The sequence below is a fragment of the Halyomorpha halys genome, unplaced genomic scaffold (assembly GCF_000696795.3).
Source record: "Halyomorpha halys isolate HHAL.00 unplaced genomic scaffold, Hhal_1.1 Scaffold466.1, whole genome shotgun sequence".
Lineage (NCBI taxonomy): Eukaryota > Metazoa > Arthropoda > Insecta > Hemiptera > Pentatomidae > Halyomorpha > Halyomorpha halys.
The window spans coordinates 202-19786 of NW_027112770.1; the positions used below are offsets into that span (position 1 = coordinate 202).

At 30.3% G+C, this 19585-nt stretch overlaps 1 protein-coding gene across 1 annotated transcript; it reads left to right on the plus strand.

Annotated features, from left to right (window-relative positions):
• Window positions 1–326: 326 nt before the first annotated feature.
• LOC106683112 (medium-chain acyl-CoA ligase ACSF2, mitochondrial) lies at window positions 327–17894 on the plus strand (the record flags this gene model as incomplete). Its single annotated transcript, XM_067050533.1, is given in 11 exon segments — window positions 327–455; window positions 1860–2083; window positions 4305–4416; window positions 4973–5068; window positions 9326–9474; window positions 10648–10837; window positions 13265–13372; window positions 14531–14679; window positions 16363–16504; window positions 16797–16907; window positions 16987–17894. Coding segments are annotated over 11 exon segments (1533 nt in total), but the record flags the coding sequence as incomplete, so codon positions are not given.
• Window positions 17895–19585: the final 1691 nt, after the last annotated feature.

The following is a 19585-nucleotide window of genomic DNA, read 5'->3' on the forward strand; positions in this document are numbered from 1 at the left end:
AAAATGAAAGACTCATCATTAGCAAATTCAGATTCCACAAATAAAAGTTGACAAAAAACTTCATTTCCTGTTATTAGTTTTCATAATAATAACCAAAATGGACATAAGCCCACAAAGGCAATCCGTTTGGTAATGACAAAGAGTGTTCAAATACATATATAAGACTCAAGATAACAATGCAGGTGTGATAAGGTCTAAAACTTATTTTACAACAGCTTACAAAGTTCTTAATCCTTAATAAACAGGTGTTTAATTTTTCTTATCAAGACTGAAATCTACTATTATAAAACTTACTTTAATATAATATTTTTTCAATCATAAAACAGGCAGAACAGTTAGGTGCTTCTCTTCTGAAACTTGGACTGAGGCCAGGAGACAGGCTAGCACTCATTGGAGTAAACACTATACATTGGTATGTAACGATGATGGCCACAGCTAAAATTGGAATAATATTGGTAAGTTTATATTTTAACATTGGAAATTTAAAAAATTTTCTTGAATTTATTTAATTCTCATTTCAACCATATTGTAAAGACATGAGAGCTAATTTACATATCAAATAATAAGAAAGATAGAGCTAGAGAATAACCACCATGATATGTTACATAATGAATCCTTAAATAGTATTTAAATAATTAAATATTTAATGTCCATTGTCACTCTATATCCAAAGAAATAAAGATTCAATTCCTACAACAGGTATTAGATCAAACTTTTCAAAAATATCACCTCAACTTAATCTATGTTTTTTGTGACTGTCAATAACTGGACACAGGACCCTTCAAGAGTTGTTGTAGTGAAGATTTTTATGTTTTGTTGAATATAGAATATAAAGTCTTAACTAATTGAAAAATATCATCTTTAAATGATATATGAAATCAGAGCCATGCTGGCCCATAGGGAGCCTAGATTTAAATCCTTCACCGACCCTCACTAAAGTCAAATGAAATTTATTGCACTAATATGTTCAATAATCCAATCTTGTTGGAAAATGGCACTTACTCCAGGATTCCCAATAATCATAAAGCCTAATAGAAAGGTTCCAAAAAGTATGGTCATTGAAGGATACGAGAAATGAATTGATTTCTTTGGAAATAATACTCCTAGAATACTTGTAATATACATAAATATAATACTATTTCATTCACTACCAGGTCACATTTTATCAAAATTGGTTGGGCCTTTAAAATTCCTGATGATCACCCCTCCCACATTCTATGTGGAAGCTAATTATCCAACAAGGAATTGTTGTTAGGTCTACAAGAAACAAATTAACAAAAATATTCATCAAGATTAGTCGAGAAAAAAAAGTATTGTTTACTAATATAGAGTTCAAGTAATAATTGTTTCCAATAATTGTTTTCTATTTTTTTAAATATCTCAATATATTCTGTATTACAACTGATTTTATTCTTTCATGAAAGACTATTTACTTAATACTTGTGAAATTAATTCCTTTCTTTTATTGTTTTTATTCTTTATACATTTTTCCATTCCCAGGATTGTGTTACCTGTTCTTTAGTCTCTGTGTTAATTACATCCTTATAATTATATTTTCTCATATTTATAATTAGTCCTAATTTCATAATGGAAACTTATTCTATTTAAACCATCTTAAATTACTGCTTTAACCACCTCATATAAAACCATAAATTATAGTGCTGATGGTTTAAACAGAATAAGTTTCCATTGTAAAATGAGGACTAATTAATAAATATGACAACATATAATTATATGGAAGTAACTAACAAGGATCAAAGAAAAATGAATGTTATCCTGAAGAAGAGGAAAGGAACCCGAAAAAAAAAAAAAAAAAAAAAATGAATGAATAAAAAATAAATCTTTAATAATGTTTACAGGTTATGGTTAATCCTGCTTACAAGTCCAATGAATTTAAGTATGTTTTAACACAAGTGAAGGCAAAAGGAATTATAACTGACCAACACTTCAAAACACAAGATTATCCAAAACTCTTGATGGAGGCAGTACCAGGAATGCTAAGAGCTCCCCATGGCCAACCTCTGAATTGCCCAGAACTACCAGAGTTATCATTCATCATTGTGGCAACTGAAGAAAAGCTTCCGTATGTTTTTTTTTATGCTTTCCGATTCCTGGGTTTATAATTTAATAACTGTATAATTGCATTCAGGTCATAGAATTTCTTATTAGAAATGAATAGTAATTTTTTTTAAATATAACAATATGATATGAAATACAATTAATACTCAAAGTATAGTCTATTGTTATTTATTGTCATTAGCCATCTGCAATCCAATTGCTCGATCCCACACTGATACCATTCTTTGGGATGGCTGTCAAAGAACTCTTGGACCACAATTTCAACTTCCGCAAAATTATCAAATTTTTTCCCTTGAAGGAAATGGGCCATGGATCGAAACAATTTGCAATCCGATGGTGCAAAATCTGGACTATATGGTGGATAAGGCAGGAGTTTGAACCCATAAAGTTCTTTAAAGTTTTCTTTGAATCGACAGGAAATGTGAGGAAGAGCATTATCTTGTTGGAAAAAAACTCCTTTTCGGTTGAATAAAGCAGAATAAAGCTCTGACAACTTCGAGTACAATCTTTCCAGTTGTTCCCAGTAGAGTTCAAAATACGTAGAGCATCCATCAGGAATAAATTCGTGATGGATAACACTTAAATTAACATAATTCCAAAAAACACAAAGCATGGATTTTTTTTTCCAATTGCTCCTCCACAGCTACAGGAGAAGCAGTTTAACCACAATCTAGCCATTGCTCATGGGTATTCAGATTTCGCCAGTAAACCCACTTTTCAATAAATTTTCACAAATTTCTAACCTCTTAGCAGATCATGAGGGACCAGTCTACTGCTCTTTTTCACCTTCCTATGAAGAGTAGATGGCGACTAACAGTATCTTTCGACACACCACACTTCCTGCCAAGTTCACGAGTACTTGTGAACGGATTTGACTCAATAGCTTCCTGCAGAACCTCATCAATATCCATTAATGGTCGCCCGGAGCCCTTCTTCCTTTCCAACATTGTATCTCCACTGCTAAATTTTTCAAACCAACACCAGGTAGTGCATTGGTGAAGGATGCGTTCCCCTTCATATTTAATAATTTTATGAGTTGTTTCAGCCGCTGAGAAATTTGTTTTCCAGTAATGCCTATGAGAATTTCGTAGGACACTACCATGTTTCTTCTTTGAAACAAATAACTAAACTGAGGCTTTTTTTGAAGAAGCTAAATGGGATTAAACAAGCTTATAGAATGCTCTAAAGGGATTATTAAGTATTAGTAATTGGGGCCATCCGTAGCATAGATGGTTAGCCCTAGGTCTATCGTTCTGAGATCTGCGGGCGGCGCCCTGGAATCTGCCCTGGGGTGTTGGCTTTTTTCAATAAGTGGCAGTCTCACAAAATGAAAAACTTGACCCCCTACCATGGTTAAAATAGGTTGGTCACCTGCAGTTAATTAGGCAAACATCACCTTTGCTGTGGGTTGCCTTAAAAAAAAAAAAAAGTATTAAATAGGATTAAAATATTTACAGTCCTTTGAAATCTTGAATTTGATAAAACGGTTATTCTTTTTTTATACACCCTATTATTTAACTCAATGATCAGCAAAGGGCCGAGTGAATTCCATTCCACTGGACCTTATATTTTGGTTCCTTGGCACAACTATAAAATATTATTTATATGAAAGTAATAATGGTGAAAGATTTATCATATCTCTTTTTAAATTGGTTACCTCTCCAAAGTAACAAATAGTTCTTCTTAATCCTACCTCTTTTGTCGCATAGCAGTGTGAGGAGTTTGCATGTAGAACCTGATCCTCTCCAGGCTACATAATCATTGATCTTGTACTAGCTGGCTGCATCTATTCCAGTCCATTCCTTTCTTGTCAAATGCTTCCTTGACTGCACCATCCCAAGTGTTTCTTGGCCTTCCTCCATCGACTCTAATGTGCTCCAGCTCCTCTCCCTTCAGTCATATTATTCAGTCTCCTAGTTCTGCCCCTTTTCACATTCTCATCATTTTAGTTTTGAAATTGTTGATCTCCATTTTTAACAGCTGCAATTCTTCATGAAAGATTCTGAGGTTGAATTGAAGTACCAAATATATTGTTAATATCTTACTGAATAGAGCAGAAAAAAATTTTTGGTACTATATATTTTCAAAAATTAATATAACAAAATTTTAAATAGTTTACTAAAATATTTCAGAGAGAACTTTCACAACTTATCTTTATAGGATGAATGATGGAACAAAAGCAAATTTTAAACAACCCATTGAATCAATACAAATCTTTTTTACAGGGGGTGTTATAGATTAAAAGATGTGATGAATATAACAAAATGTACAGACGAGCTTTATACTATAGAAGAACAAATTCAGCCTGATGACCCAGCATTTATTCAGTTCTCATCAGTATGTTATTTCATTTGCTATCTAATTTCAATTTTTTTCATAAATAAAATGTACTTTCAAACCACAATAAGTTTCTCATTAAGATAAACATATACTCAGATTATTTATTTAATAATATATTGCTGCTTTGCTTTAATCGTGGCACATCTGACAATTTTTTTTTTTTTAGCTTCGTGTTAGACGTATTGCATAGTGTCCCGCAGACTTTGGTTTACTTTGTGACAACCCTAAGAACTTTGGGGCAGTCTATAAGTCAACCCTTTCAGAAAAAATACTCACAGTCAACAGAAAAATAAAAACTTTTTTTTGTCAGATATTCCACTAGTTAATAAAGCAATGATTTAAATTATTGAGCTTTTTCTCTAATCTAGCAATAACAAAGAATAAAACAGTCATATTTTTTAACATATGACTTACTTTAGTCAATCCTAGCATAGAATGCAAAAATGATTTATTAAAAAAATAATTTACTAACGACTACAACAATTATGAATGTTTTCTCAACTAAGGCATTTTGTGTTATTAAATATCCTTTAAAAGATTTCTGTATTTGAAGGGAACAACAGGATTACCAAAAGGAGCTATTCTTTCTCACTTTGGAACAATAAACAACTGTCATTACCTTGGAAAGAGATTTGGTTATGACAAAAAGGTAGGTTTAACATCGCTTAAATTGAATCTTTGAATTTTATAAGAGAATATTTATAAGAAATAGAGCATTTTTTAATAAACGTTTTAATCATTGATTCACTTTGATACTCAATATTCTTCAGGAAAGTCCATACTTTCCTTTAAAAGTTAACCTTATTTACCTCGTTCCAAGGTTAACTTTGCTAAGGTAGTAAGTATTCTACATGGGGAAAAATAGTTGAGCTTCATAGAATTATGAGGTAGGGGGTAAATCAGAATGCACCCCAAACATCACTTCATATAACAATTAGAAATGAAAATTTTATTTGATAAAAATAAAATATATATGTCCTTAAATTATTATGGTCCATATTTTAAATAAATTTGTAATAAAAACTTTTAAAAAATTTTAAATGAAGGAATTCAACTAAAAAAACTGGAAATAAAAAAAATATGGTATAAAACTTTTTAAATTGTTATAAGGTTTTAAAACAAGGGTTATAAGACCCATGATAACCTACGCATTGGCAATTTGGTGGCCGAAAACAGAGGAAAAAACCTCACAAATAAAATTGGAAAAGGTACAAAGAATGGTGTAACAGGAGCAATCAGAACATGCCCCACTGCAGCTATGGAAGCAATTCTGAACTTAACTCCATTACACATCTGGATACAAAAAGAAGCCTTAAGTATAGAACGTGACTGGAATTATAAACCAGGAAACTATCAAGGACACTTAAAGATCCTAAATAAGACTAGAAGGTAAAGAATGGATGAGCTTTCTAAGAGACCATTTACCCAAAAAACTTCAAAGTATGTATTCCAGACAAAGAGATGTGAAGGAAAGGAGGCCCTAAATTTGAGGAGGTCTGGTATACGGATGAATCAGTTAAGGAAGGAAAAGCAGGGGCTAGGGTTGTAGGACCAAATTGCAAAAGAACCCTAGAAATGGGAATATACCCAGCTGTCTTCCAAACTGAAATACACGCAATAGAAATAGCACCATTAGAAAACATTAAAAACAATCCAAACAGAAAAAACATTTATATAATACCAGACAGTCAGGCTGCTTTAAAGACAATAATGTCCTATACTATAAAATCTGAGCTAGTCTGGAATTGCCTGGAAAGACTAAAGGAATTAGCCAGAGGCAATAAACTGACCTTGATGTGGACCCCAGGGCATGAGGGGATTGAAGGAAATGAGATGGCAGATACCCTAGCTAGGAAGGGATCAGAAATGATGCTTATTGGCCCTGAGCCAAATTGCAACATATCTGGAAATGCAATCAGGAAGGTGGTTGACTCCTGGGAACATAAAGAGAAGGAAACACACTGGACACTGAAACCAGGTATGAAGCAATCCAAGCTCTATATCTGAGGAAAAGGCAAAATTTTACCTTAACCTTAGTAGAAATGAACTGACGACAATAACAGGACTCCTCATGGGCCACTGCCCCTTAAAATACATCTTAAGATGAGGATTCCACCTGTCGTCTATGTATGGAAGACAAAGAAAAGGCACTGCACATGCTGTGTATCCTCCTTATAGACCTCAGAAAAAAGAAAGCGGAACTTATTGATGTCGAAATCCCCAACGATAATAATATAAGCTCCACTGTGGGAGAAAAACTGAGGAAATACCAGGAATTGGCGATAGAATTGAAGAAATTATTGTTATATAAATTGGAAGGTGCTACCACTACTCCATTCATAATATCAATGAATGGTCTCATACCAAAATCAACAGTAGCAGGCATGGCTTGGGGGGTACCTACAGACATGCTAAGAGAGGCTCAACAGTGAGTTCTCTTAGACAGTGCACGTATAGTGCGAAAATTTTTAAATATTTGAAAAAAATAAATAAAATAAATCAACAAAAATATGAAGGTGGTTGGACTTCTAGGTCTCCCACCTCAGATACTCAACCCGCAATAGGTAGAACAACCGACAATAATAAAAATAGGAGTGACCCATGGTAACAACCAAATAAAAATTATGAGGGGTATATACCAAGAAGATTGCCTTAGCCCATTGTGTTTTGTATGGCGCTGTTCTCATTAAGTCGGATACTGCGAAGGAACCAGGTGAGCTACAAACTCAATACCAAGGACGAGGCAACCACTGTCAGCCACAACTGGTACATGGATGATCTTAAGCTATATGTGAAAAACAAAAAACAATTACAAAGTATGAGTGAAATAATGTCATCCTACACCAAAGATATAAGCATGTCATTTGGACTTGATAAGTGTGTGGTGCTGCATGTGAACAAGGGATAGGTGGTCAATGCCCAAGACCTGCTGATAAATGAAGATGAGTGCATCAGGGAACTAGAAGCCAAAGAACAATATAAATATTTAGGTATACAGCAGCACCTCAAAATAGCTTGAAAGGATGTGAAACAAGAGCTAATATTAATGTTGAAAATGAGACTATGAAAAGTATCAAAGACTTAACTTTCTGGAAAACAGAAAATCAAGGCCATCAATACTTGGGTCATACCAGCGCTAAGCTACAGCTTTGGTATATTATACTGATCGAATACCACCCTACAAGAAATAGATTGTCTTGTAAGAACGAAACTCACACAAGAGCGGGTCCATCATCCTATATCATCCAAATCCAGACTTTATTTATCCAGGAAAGAAGGAGGACGAGGACTCATAAATATTGAAGAAGTGTGCTGCAAGCAAGAATTATCCCTACGTCAATATTTCCATTCGAAAACCACTAGTGTTTATCAGGCAATCGTTACAATGGATCATGGTTTGACTGCACTGAACCTGTACCACTGTATCAACTGGAGGGAGTTACCACAACTCCAATCATAATATTCACCAATGGCCTCATACCAAAATCAACAGTGGCAGGCGTGAATGGTTTGGGAGTGCCTATTGATGTACTAAGAGAGGCTCAACAGTCGGTTCTCATAGACACACCACACATAGTGCGAAAGGTTTTAAATATTTGAAAAGAGGAAATAAATAAATAAATAAATATGAAGGTGGTTGGACTTCTAGGTCCTCCACCTCAGATATACAACCTGCAATAGCGACATAAACTGGATAATAATAATAATAAGGTTTTAAAAAAGAAAAAAAAGTTACTTGTAATTATTAACTTGCCCTCCTCACATCAACCGAAGATCATTCCACTTCCAAAGACAGAGGTGCAAATAGTACTTGAAAGCAATAAAGTCCCTAGAACTCAGCTCATAAACTTTCATAGCAGTACATGTTTATTTTAGGCTTTCTGGAAAATAATTAAGTATTATTCGTACCGTAATCCTTAGCTATGAATTTTTTCTATCTAAAAAAAAAACTTGGATTAAAGCAAAATTACCATGCAAAAGAGGAAATATGGACAAAACATGCAGGGCCATTTGTAGCCAAGGGAATTAAGCCACCAACCTTGACTACCTCGAAACTGCAGCGGTGCCAGTTTGAATCTAGTCTGGGTGATTGACTTTTATTTTGTGACAACCCCACGAAATGAAAACTTGCCTCACCTCCATGGTTGGAATAGGTTTGTTACCTGTAGATAACCCTCCTCTATGTCAGAAATGACCAGGAAGAGGGTCATAAAAAAAAAAAAACATATTCTTGGGTCTCATTCATTGATGTTAGGTAGCAAACATTTTAAAGTATTATTCTATTAGTTTATGACAAAAAAAAGTGCCAAATTATAAAATGTAAACGAAATCCACATAATTACATGCTGGAAAAATTTTATTTTCAATCAACAATCTTAAAAAGACGTAAAAGTATTATAACATTTTTCCATCTGACCATAGAATAATAGATAAATATTAATGAAAAAAGATTGCCCGGGTAGCTATCAAAAAAGGAGCTCAAAATACTACAAGAACTATTTATTATATACCAAAATTTTGAACTACTTTGGTGGGTTTCATCTAGGTTAAAAGACAAGATAAAAAAATATATATATATTGTAAACTAGGATAGAACTATAAGATAAAATGAAATATATCATAAACAATTAAATGTAATTCTTCTCTAAAAAAAAAAATACCTGTGTTTATAATATATTTCACATCATATTTTAATCCTATCCTGGTTCACAATATTTTGTTAATTTTCTGTATTTTGTTTTTTATCCTGATTTTGAAGTATTTTGAGCTCCTTTTTTTGACCCCCACTATATACAACCACAATATAGAAAAAAAAGTATCTATCAAACCTGAAGTTATGGTATAATTGTTTGAAAGTTTTTGTGTAAACCACTAATACATTTTATTTCATTTTTACCTTTTGCAGCCATCGAGTGTTTTATGTTTGCAAGTACCACTCTTCCACATATTTGGATCTGTCTTAGGAATCATGAGTGGGCTTGACTTTGGCATAACTCTGTATTTACCTGGGCCTATATTCAAGAAAGATATGACTGAAATAATTCAAACATCCAAGTAATATAAAACATTTTTACTAAACAAAATAAATAAATATACTTTTGCAGAAAAAATATCAAAAGTTTTATGAAGAAATATTTTTAATTAAGATACTGCTGTAGTAAACAGCATGAATTTGTCTAGAATATGAAGATCTTAACTTTTATTATTCTTATTATATTATATTATCATACTTATTATTGTTATTGTACTTAACATTAATTTAATAATTAAAAATTATATAATGTTAACTATTATTTAAAATGGCCTCAGCAATTTTTAAGTAATTTGTTGTTATTAAAATTTGATAATATTGAAGGAATCTAATCTTTCCAACCATTTTCAAAAGCATGAGTTTATTCATTGTAATGTTATTTTTAAGAATAATAAAAATATAGAAACTTCATCAACAATTGCCAGTATTTTATAAGTAGCAAATAATGCTTAATATGAAATAAAAGAATGGCTCTTCAGTTGCACAGTTGAACTTACAAGGGGAAAAAATTAGAACATCTTAGAAAAAGACAAGATGAAGCAATTAATGTGAGAACTTAGAGTTTAACACACTACATCTGACAGTATTTTCCCAAAATTGGTTTCCTTTTACTTTAATATTAGCATATTATGAAGTTTTTTATCATTTATTGTTTGATATTAATAATAATAATAATAATAATAATGTATAATAATTATAATATTAATGTCAAGTCGAAGCAGATTCTGCTTCTTAGTTTAAGGGAAAAAATTGAAGAAGACATAATAAAAATATTAAAAATAAAATTTAAATAAAAAAAAAATTAGGTTACTTTTATATATCGAAAAACAATAGTAATAATTAATGTTTTTCTTTTTTGATAATTGAAAAGAACAGAATTTATTTATTTAGTTTTACCTTAAAAGAAAATATTCTAATTATGTTTTAGTACTAAATATTTTAAAAAAAAAAATTACAAGTAATAGTTAAGAAGTAAGACTGAAAAATATTCATTTTTTAGAACTATTTTTCAATATAAAAATCTTCTATGTTCAATATAAAATATTATTACTATATTTATATTATACTTTTCCATTCTAATCCAGAAGTAACTAGTGAACATTTTAAAAATAGATTTTTTACAAACACAAAGTCAGTCAGTATAAGACTTCAAAATACCAATACATTGTAACTAACATCTTAATGATTCTTCACAGATGCAATATCTTGTATGGAACGTCAACAATGTACATTGATATTTGCAATGAAATAAAAGCCCAGCTACCAGGCAACCAAAAACTGGCAGAAGCATGTGCAAATATTGATATAATAGTATGCGGTGGATCAATGTGTCCACCACAACTGGCCAAAGACATTTCAAAAATTTTTCCATCATGTAAAATCCAGGTTATTATAATTTTTATTAATCTATAGAATTCAACCAATATGTAATTTCTAAACACAAAACATAAATAAAAAATAAAAATAAAGCAAGAAAACTGTTTCTTAATCTGGTATTAGTAGATAAGTATGTTATAACACCATTTGTCACATGTGAGCTTTTCTCTCAGATGTCCTATTTATTCATATTATCTATTTCTATTTTGTTTAGCTTTATTGACCCAGCGATGTATCATTTGGATTCATTTCAAACAGTTTTCCACAAATTTGAAGGCATGTGATCGGTGAGTGGGGCTCTCCTCCTCACTATCTTTTTAACTTTCAACCATGAACCTACCAGTGATGTTCCCGCCTCTGATTGGTGTTTTTTTTTCTCTGTAGGCACTTGTTTGTATCAAATTAATACTTGTGCCTGTTGGTGTGATTTTTCACTAGTTCAAGATTACAACTTTTTCGACCCAGCCTTTTACTATTTTATTGGTAACATATGCTCGAGTATATCCAATTTTCTTCCATGTACCCATTTGTAAACACCATTAGTATCAAATTGATACTTGCGCCCTTCCATGTAAGTGACCATTGTTTCCCTTCTTCAATGCTTGAGAAGAAGAAACAAGACCAATCCAGACAACTAGTTCACGGCTTGCTACTCTCTTTATGCTCTTTTATTTGACAACAGAAGACATGATGCTCCAGATTCCTCAGATGATAAACATTGTGACTCTGGTGAGTGCGAACAAATAGAAGAAAGGGAAAGAGATTCTGAAACTGAGTTAAGTGGAGAATCTAGTGAGGAAGAAGATGCTAATAATGATGAAATTTTTACATTGCTCATGAGAAAAAAAATTGGAACATCCTTAATGAATGAAAGTGGAATAAAAACCCAAGAAATACTGGAAAACGACAAGGGAAACACAATATTTTGATTCATCTTCCAGTTACCATCGGACCTGCAAAAAATATTTCTAATATATTAGATATGTGGAGCTGTCTTATTGATAATGATATTATAAATGAAATTTTCATTTCTGGCAAAGTTTTGAGAGCAAGAGATGCTAAATTCACCGATCCTGTTGGGGTTTTATATCTAGGAGGAGTCTTCAAAGCAAATCACATGAATCGTTATGAGTCATAGCAGTCAGTTGACCGATTTAGAATGGTTATGAATGTTAAAAGGTTTTCATTTCTCTGTAGATCCCTAAGATTTGATGACATCAGTAAACATCCAGATCGGATGCTAATCATTTAGCCCCCATCAGAGGAATTTTTGATTTCATTGTGAATTTTTATTTAAATAATTTATTAGTTCTTATTTCTTTGGTCCAATAATTTTCAAAGATGTTTTCATGGATAAATTATTTCTTAAAGAAACCCCTTTCTTGTTAAAATGAAAGTTTGTCTTTAAATACCCTTTACACATAAAATTTATATTAATCATAAAAGTACAAAAAAATTGTTAGTTCCTAATGGCTGTATGTTTGATACTTGCGCCCTGAAGTGTGACTTTTGAAGGTTTGCCTGTTGCAAGTTTAAACCTGAATAAAATAACATTAGTAATTATTTAACAATATGATTATAACTTTTGAGTAAAAAAAAATATTAGTGACTGAATTTCTTCATAGATCATTTTGCCTATTTTTATCATTTTTCCATGAGACTCAAACATAGTGTAAAAAAAAAAATTCAATATTAAAAAATTAATTTATGCGGTTTTAAAAAGTGGCATTTATTGAAAAGTAATTGTGTGTATACTGAAGGTCTGATAGAAATGTAAAATGGACACCTAAGGAGGGAGCGAAAGAAACAGAAGAAGTTTCAAATTATTATACTACTTTATTATTATAGGATAGTTTACATATCTCACACCTGCAAATAAAAATATTGTTTTGCATTTCACTTCAGAAATAAGTCTGACCTGAATGTTGGTTCCAACAGAAAAATTTATAAGCGTAATGATTAGAAAAGAGATGGGGAATTGTCACTTTATTTCTCAAAATAATTTTTAATGATAGAACCAAAAGAGGAATACATCTCATTGGTCTTATGATGGCTACATGTGTAGAATTTTTGTGACAGAAGAAGTGTCATTTTTTATTACAATAGTTTCTCCATTTGCTTTCAGACTACAATTATAAAAGTTTCTTTTACTTCTCCTATAAAATTTAGAGTTTTTGAGTCGTGGAACTTTTCTTGTAGGTAAGTGATATAGAGACAACCTATCCATTAGCATATATTTGATTTATAGTAAATTTAAGTAATTGGTATATGAGCGTAATAATTTATTTTACCTATTAACATCTGTTACACAAAACTAACTTTTTACTGAAATTAAATCAAAAATATTAACTGGCCCATATATGTGCATTATAAGTTAATATATATGTATATATTTTTATAATTATCTTATTTTTACTTTCATTTTATTTGTTTAAGTTCATATATGGAATGACTGAAGCAAGTCCAATATGTTTTGCAAACAAACTTGATGACAGCTTTGAACAGAGGACTACCACAGTTGGATATGTTGCTGAAAATTTGGAGGTAATTTAATAAAATTTTATTATTTGTGATAGTTTAAAAGTATTATGTAGAAACAGGTTCCATATATAGATATATAGAAAAATTTATTCATAGAATGTTAAAATATTTATTGGAAAGTCAATGAAATATTTTAGTTTCATTGTAGAATGCAATCAAGTAAAGCACTTTAGCACTTAATATAGCTTTCTTTATAAGCCAACAGTTGAACAGTTTCAAAAGATTGGGAATTTCGGTCATGATCTGTAAAATTTGGTCATAAAACATTATTAAATTTAAATACTTCACCTTCAAAGCTTCCGTTGAATATACCCAAAGGTTCACAATCCAGAGAAATACATATGGGCCAGTTTAAGCGAACTACACTTGGAGATTTATTAGAAACTATACCCTAAAGCAGGAGTACTCCAAGCGAATCCCACTTTCCCAAAATATTACAAAAAAAAATTAAAATTAAAATACAAAAGTAGAATGCATACCAGCTCTTACTTTGTACTGTTTTTCATATTTTCCACTCTATCCACTCTAAGGGTAATTTCGGCAACTTTTTATAATTTTTTTTAGCTCGAGAAGGGTATTGCAAAATTATTTTAGCTCAACAAGTGTGCTGCAAATTTTTTTAGCCCAAAAGGTGTACTGTGGCGAATAAAGTTTGGGAACCCCTGATCTAGTGATTCTCATTGCTGTAGTATACTTTACCTTGTATGAGGCATTTTATTAAAATAAAAGTGTCAGAAACACTGTATTTTTATCTCTAGCTTTCAGGAAAAATAAGCCCTGATATAAGAAGAGGTCCCATTATTGTATAGAGGAAAGGTTGATTTTTTTCTTCATATTATCAAAAATAAAATCTATAATTTAATTAAATATATTTTCATAAATAACCTTTTTTTTAACCAACATAAGATAAATATTAGGATAGGTAATAAAACAATCAAGAATAATGCCTAATACAAAAACATAAGACAATTTTCTAGCCTTTAGGATCAATAAGGAAACTAGAAAATGGTCCCACAGGATCTAATGGGCACCTAGTCACAAAGAAGATCCATTTATAAATCCTATGTAATAACTTAATTTTCATGTATTTTTTTCTACCATTAAAATATTGGAAAATAAATTAATTTTATATTAATCAATAACATATTTTTACACTCACAGGTAAAAATAGTTGACAGGGAAGGAAAGACGGTTGATTTCGGAACTCCGGGGGAAGCATGGTTCAGAAGTTATGCTAACTTTATAGGATACTGGGGAAATGAAAAAAAGACAAAAGAAGCTAAAACTGCTGATGGATGGCTTAGATCAGGGTAAAGCTATTTATGATTCATCAATTATTTTAAGGATGGTATTTGATTAATTATATGATAAGTAAAAAAGTAGCAAATAAATATCTAAAATATAGCTTAAATAATGAATCAGAATCATAATATGCTCTTCCTTCTCCTACCATATAAATATGAGAAGACAGTTGACTGTGAATAATACATATGAGGAGAAGATGGTTTGGAGTGTGGTCAGAGAATAACACAAATAAGTTAAAAAACTTATTTATTAGTGCCAACGTTTCGGCCACAATTTCTAGCCTTCATCAGGGCTAAGAACAAAAAACAAGATAACAACCAATGAATAAAGGATATATAGAATAATTAACATAAATAATTGTATACAATGAATAACAAGTGTCAACAACTGTCAAACTCAGAAGCTAGCATCATTTAAAATAATATAACACATAAATTCAAGAATTAGTCTAAACAGATTAATCATGTTTCAAAGCATGTTAAAATCAGTAAGCAAAATAAATGAATTATCTTGGAGTGAATATTATTTAAATATTTTTTTAAGGTTTACAATTGAAAAAGAAAATTTTAATTCGCAAAATGTAGAACCATTTATGTTTCAAAGAATATACAGACAAAGATAATTTAAATTTAAAAAAACATAAAAAAAAAAAATCCTATTTTCAATTATAAAGAATTATTATTGTTTCTTCATATATTATCAAGAAAAACATCAATTGATAGAATCTAGAAAACTGATTGAGGCATAGTTTCTTTCATTTAAATTGCCAATACTTCAGTTATTTGCAGTGGTATAATATGAATAAGCCTTATTTGATACAAGTTTATGCAACTTTCACCAACTAAGAAAATTAAACTAGAATTGAAAAATATATAACCACATAAGATGAAGAAGAAAAAAAATTATTGTTATTGTTATTAGAAGATCTCATTCCTTTGTCGTCCATATAACTTCTTTGTCGACTCTTGAACTAATAATGACAAGGGAATGAGAATTTTAATAATTAATAAATACTTATTCAGTTATTTCATGATTAGAAAAAAACATTTGTCCATAATACTAATAGATCATCTATTTAAAAAAGATTAAATATTAACATACTTGATAAATGTTTTCAATATGGTGCTGTTTGGTGACAAAGGAACAAGAAGTTTGAGTGAACCCATCAAAAGATATTTTTCATAATACAACTTTAAGGTTACTGATTCTTTAATTAAATTCTATATTAAAACACCAAAATTGGTGGTAAATAATATAGAAGGGATCTGTCAGTGTTCCCATGTTAGAACCAGAAGTAAATTACTATTCTAAGAATCTGACTAGACATTTAAACTTTAACAACATAGAATTGAATCCCAAATAGCAACACTTTCTCTCTTTATCTTAAAATAATTGAAAACTATGACAAATATCATCTTACAGAATCATTTTCCTTACTCAGACTGTTGGAAAAAAAAAAACGCCACTGCAGACACACCAACTGGATGATATTTGGGTGATTTTGATAATTTAAAATAATGATGATCAGTAATTTTGACTTTAAAAAAATAATTGAGGTAGCAGCAAATTACACATATTAGGTTATAAAAAATGATCATCGGAAAAATATTGATGTGAATGCACCATAGAGGTTGAATGATAAAATAATCATTTTCGGGAGAGTCTAATATTTAACTTTTTTTTTCTAGGGATCTAATGATTCTGAGAGAAGATGGCTATGGCACCATTGTTGGAAGAATAAAGGACATCATTATCAGAGGAGGGGAAAATATATTCCCTGCAGAGATTGAGGAATTCTTTATGCAACACCCTGATATAATTGATGCCCAAGTAAGATTAATTTTATCTTGTAAATATTGTTTTGTCTCAAATTAGAACTTTTTAAATACAGATCAACCATTGTTTTTTGAGCAGAATTTACACAATCAGAAAAAAGTATATATATATTTAATCAGGATGTAATTTTTATAAAATACATTTTACCCAGCAAGAATTAATAAAATAATTTTTAACTATATTTATGGACAACATTATATATCTACTTTACTGATAATTATAGATAAAGATCTCAACCAAACATAAATAGGAAAAGATTGCCTTTAACTTTTTGTTTTTATCCAAGGTTTTTGGTGTATCTGATGATCGTTTGGGTGAAGAAGTGGCAGTAGCTATAAAATTACATGATTCATCAACAATGACAGAATCAAGTTTAAAAGAACACTGCAAAGGAAAGGTAAATAAAGCAGTACCAATCAATGATTTATAAAACAAAGCAAAGTATTGATGTTTCATTAATGCATTTTATTTTTCAGATATCTCATTTTAAAATACCAAAATATGTCAGATTCGTAAAGGAGTATCCATCAACACTCTCGGGAAAAGTTAAGAAATATGTGCTAAGGGAGATGCTTGAAGAAGAATTAAAGAAAGAATAATGATTTACCTTTCATAGTTTTAAAATCGAGGCACTGACATGGAAAACAAACATATACTAGACAAGAAAAAAGTTTAAATTGTATTCAATTGCGGAAAGCAGATATTATAAATTTTGTAAGCCTATCATTTTTAACTTATATGATGTTCTATGTCGATGTCTCAGTTGTTTACAATAATTAGGAATTAAGAATAAGTATTTAATTGAATTTGTACATATAATAAACTATTTTAGAGTCTAATTTATTATAAAATAATAATTTGAACTAAATATGTACATAAAAAAACTTTTAAAAAATACCAGAATACTTATCAAAAATATAATTTACCATACGAATGCATGTTTAGGAAAATAATTTTAAATAAAAGTTATTAGGTAATGAGGAAATATTATAATCTTTAGCTGTGGTTTCTAACCAGCTAATGTCCGTAGAACAATAAGCCAGAAATTAAACATGTATGAACAACTTCCAATCCCGATTTGAACCAAAGAGGAGTCCTAATGGATAAATTAGGATCAGGATGCTTAAAAGAGCAATTAGGGCTATTGCTATGCTGAATTTACCATTGGAAACCTACCTACTAACACTCAACCATCAAAAATCTCAACGATAAAATCTCACAAATATCTCTGTTGTCAGGCCCTCCTATAGCCCATCCCTAAAAGTCCTGCAGCCTATGGTATGTAGACCACCAGTTAGAAACCATTCATCTATAGAGTTCAGAAATTAAGACACATTATTTTTTCTGGAAAACAATCATAATAAAAAACATACTTTTAGTCTCACTATGTTTATTTCGACCATTCCTGCCATTCTCAAGGATAATTTATTCTAAATATTACTAGCTACAATGTAATCAAAAAGTTCCTTCAGGCGAGGAATTGAACATCGGTGGAATCAATCTGCAAAATAATGGTATTAGATAAGTCAAGTCAAAAATTTAACAACTATTTTTAAACCAACTAATTTTATTCTCTAAAGGTGTATTTACACCAAAATGTTATCAGTAAAATTTTAGTAACACATTTCGATCCTACTGTTTATAATGGTCTAAAGTGAAATGCTATCAACATTGCAATTTGTAACACATATATTAGAAATATGTAACTTAAAATAACACATTCAAAATATAAAATAGCAACATTAATAAAATTTTGCTTTTGACCAGTATGAACAGTAAGCATTAAAATGTTGATAACACATATTATTTGTATATTATCTCTAGTGTAAATACATCTTATGGGACAGTGTAGAACACAATCAGTCTGAATGGAAGTAAAACCATTCAGATTGTAAGGTTAAGACAGATTGATTTAGGAGAAAATTTATCTGCAATTAACCTTACAATCTGAATGTCCATCATTGGGTTTACTGTCATTCCGAATGACCATGTATGGATCCAAATATTCAATATATTTATAAAAATTTCTTATGGACTTTCTTTACCTTAAGTAGAATAACTTGAAACAACCTATCTTAGTCAATATTTATCATGCATTGTACTATATTAGCATTAAAAAATACTAAGTTTCATATGACTTTACATTAAAAATTTTAAAATAAACAAATTTGTTCATCTAATATTTTATTCCTAAGGTGCAGAACTACACATATCTGAGCTATTTTAATTATTCATCAGATATATATTGTACAACTATTTGTATAAATATCTTTAAATAAATTATATTTTAAATGTAATAAAAATAAAATATAAAAAACTGAAATATATTCTTGGCCCATATAAATAGAAATAATAAATTATTAAATAAGCAGCTTTTAAACAAGGGATATAAAAAAATCTAAGTAATTCAGAACTTAAAGGCTGTAACCTCGGATCAGCCAAATACAGAATTTAATCGTATTTCAAGGAAATGACAATGTCCTTAAGCAGACAAGTTCAAGCACAAGACATTAATTTTTTTATAATTTTGTTTTGGATTTGTATTGAGACATAAGAAACTTCTCTTAGTACAACCAAGCACCTAGGACAGTAAACATGGAAAACCCAAAGGAAACATCAATCAAGTAAGTCTCTTTACCTTCCGGGTCAATATCATTATTAGTAAATGCTATATTCAGTGTATCTTTCTTTCAAGTAAGTAATATGAGTAAATATATAAGTAGACTTTTTAATAATAAATTTCACTGGAAATACTTTATTGAAATTATAGGTCAATGGTGATTCATCCGTTCCTTTTAAGATTTTTATAAATACTCCTTCAAATGGCAAAATTTTTTAAGAAAATAAGAATTATAATTCACAAAACATATGACCCACTCAAATCAATTCATATATTTTTTTCACTTTCAACTCTAACATTATGAACCAATGGACCATTATCAAAGAAAATCATTATAAATACAGTGTCATTTACCAAGTATCAATTAATACTAATAAATTAATTGATAAATTGATACTTATTCAATAAAGCTATTTGTTAAAGGATTTCCCTTTATAATGATCTATAGGCCTGAA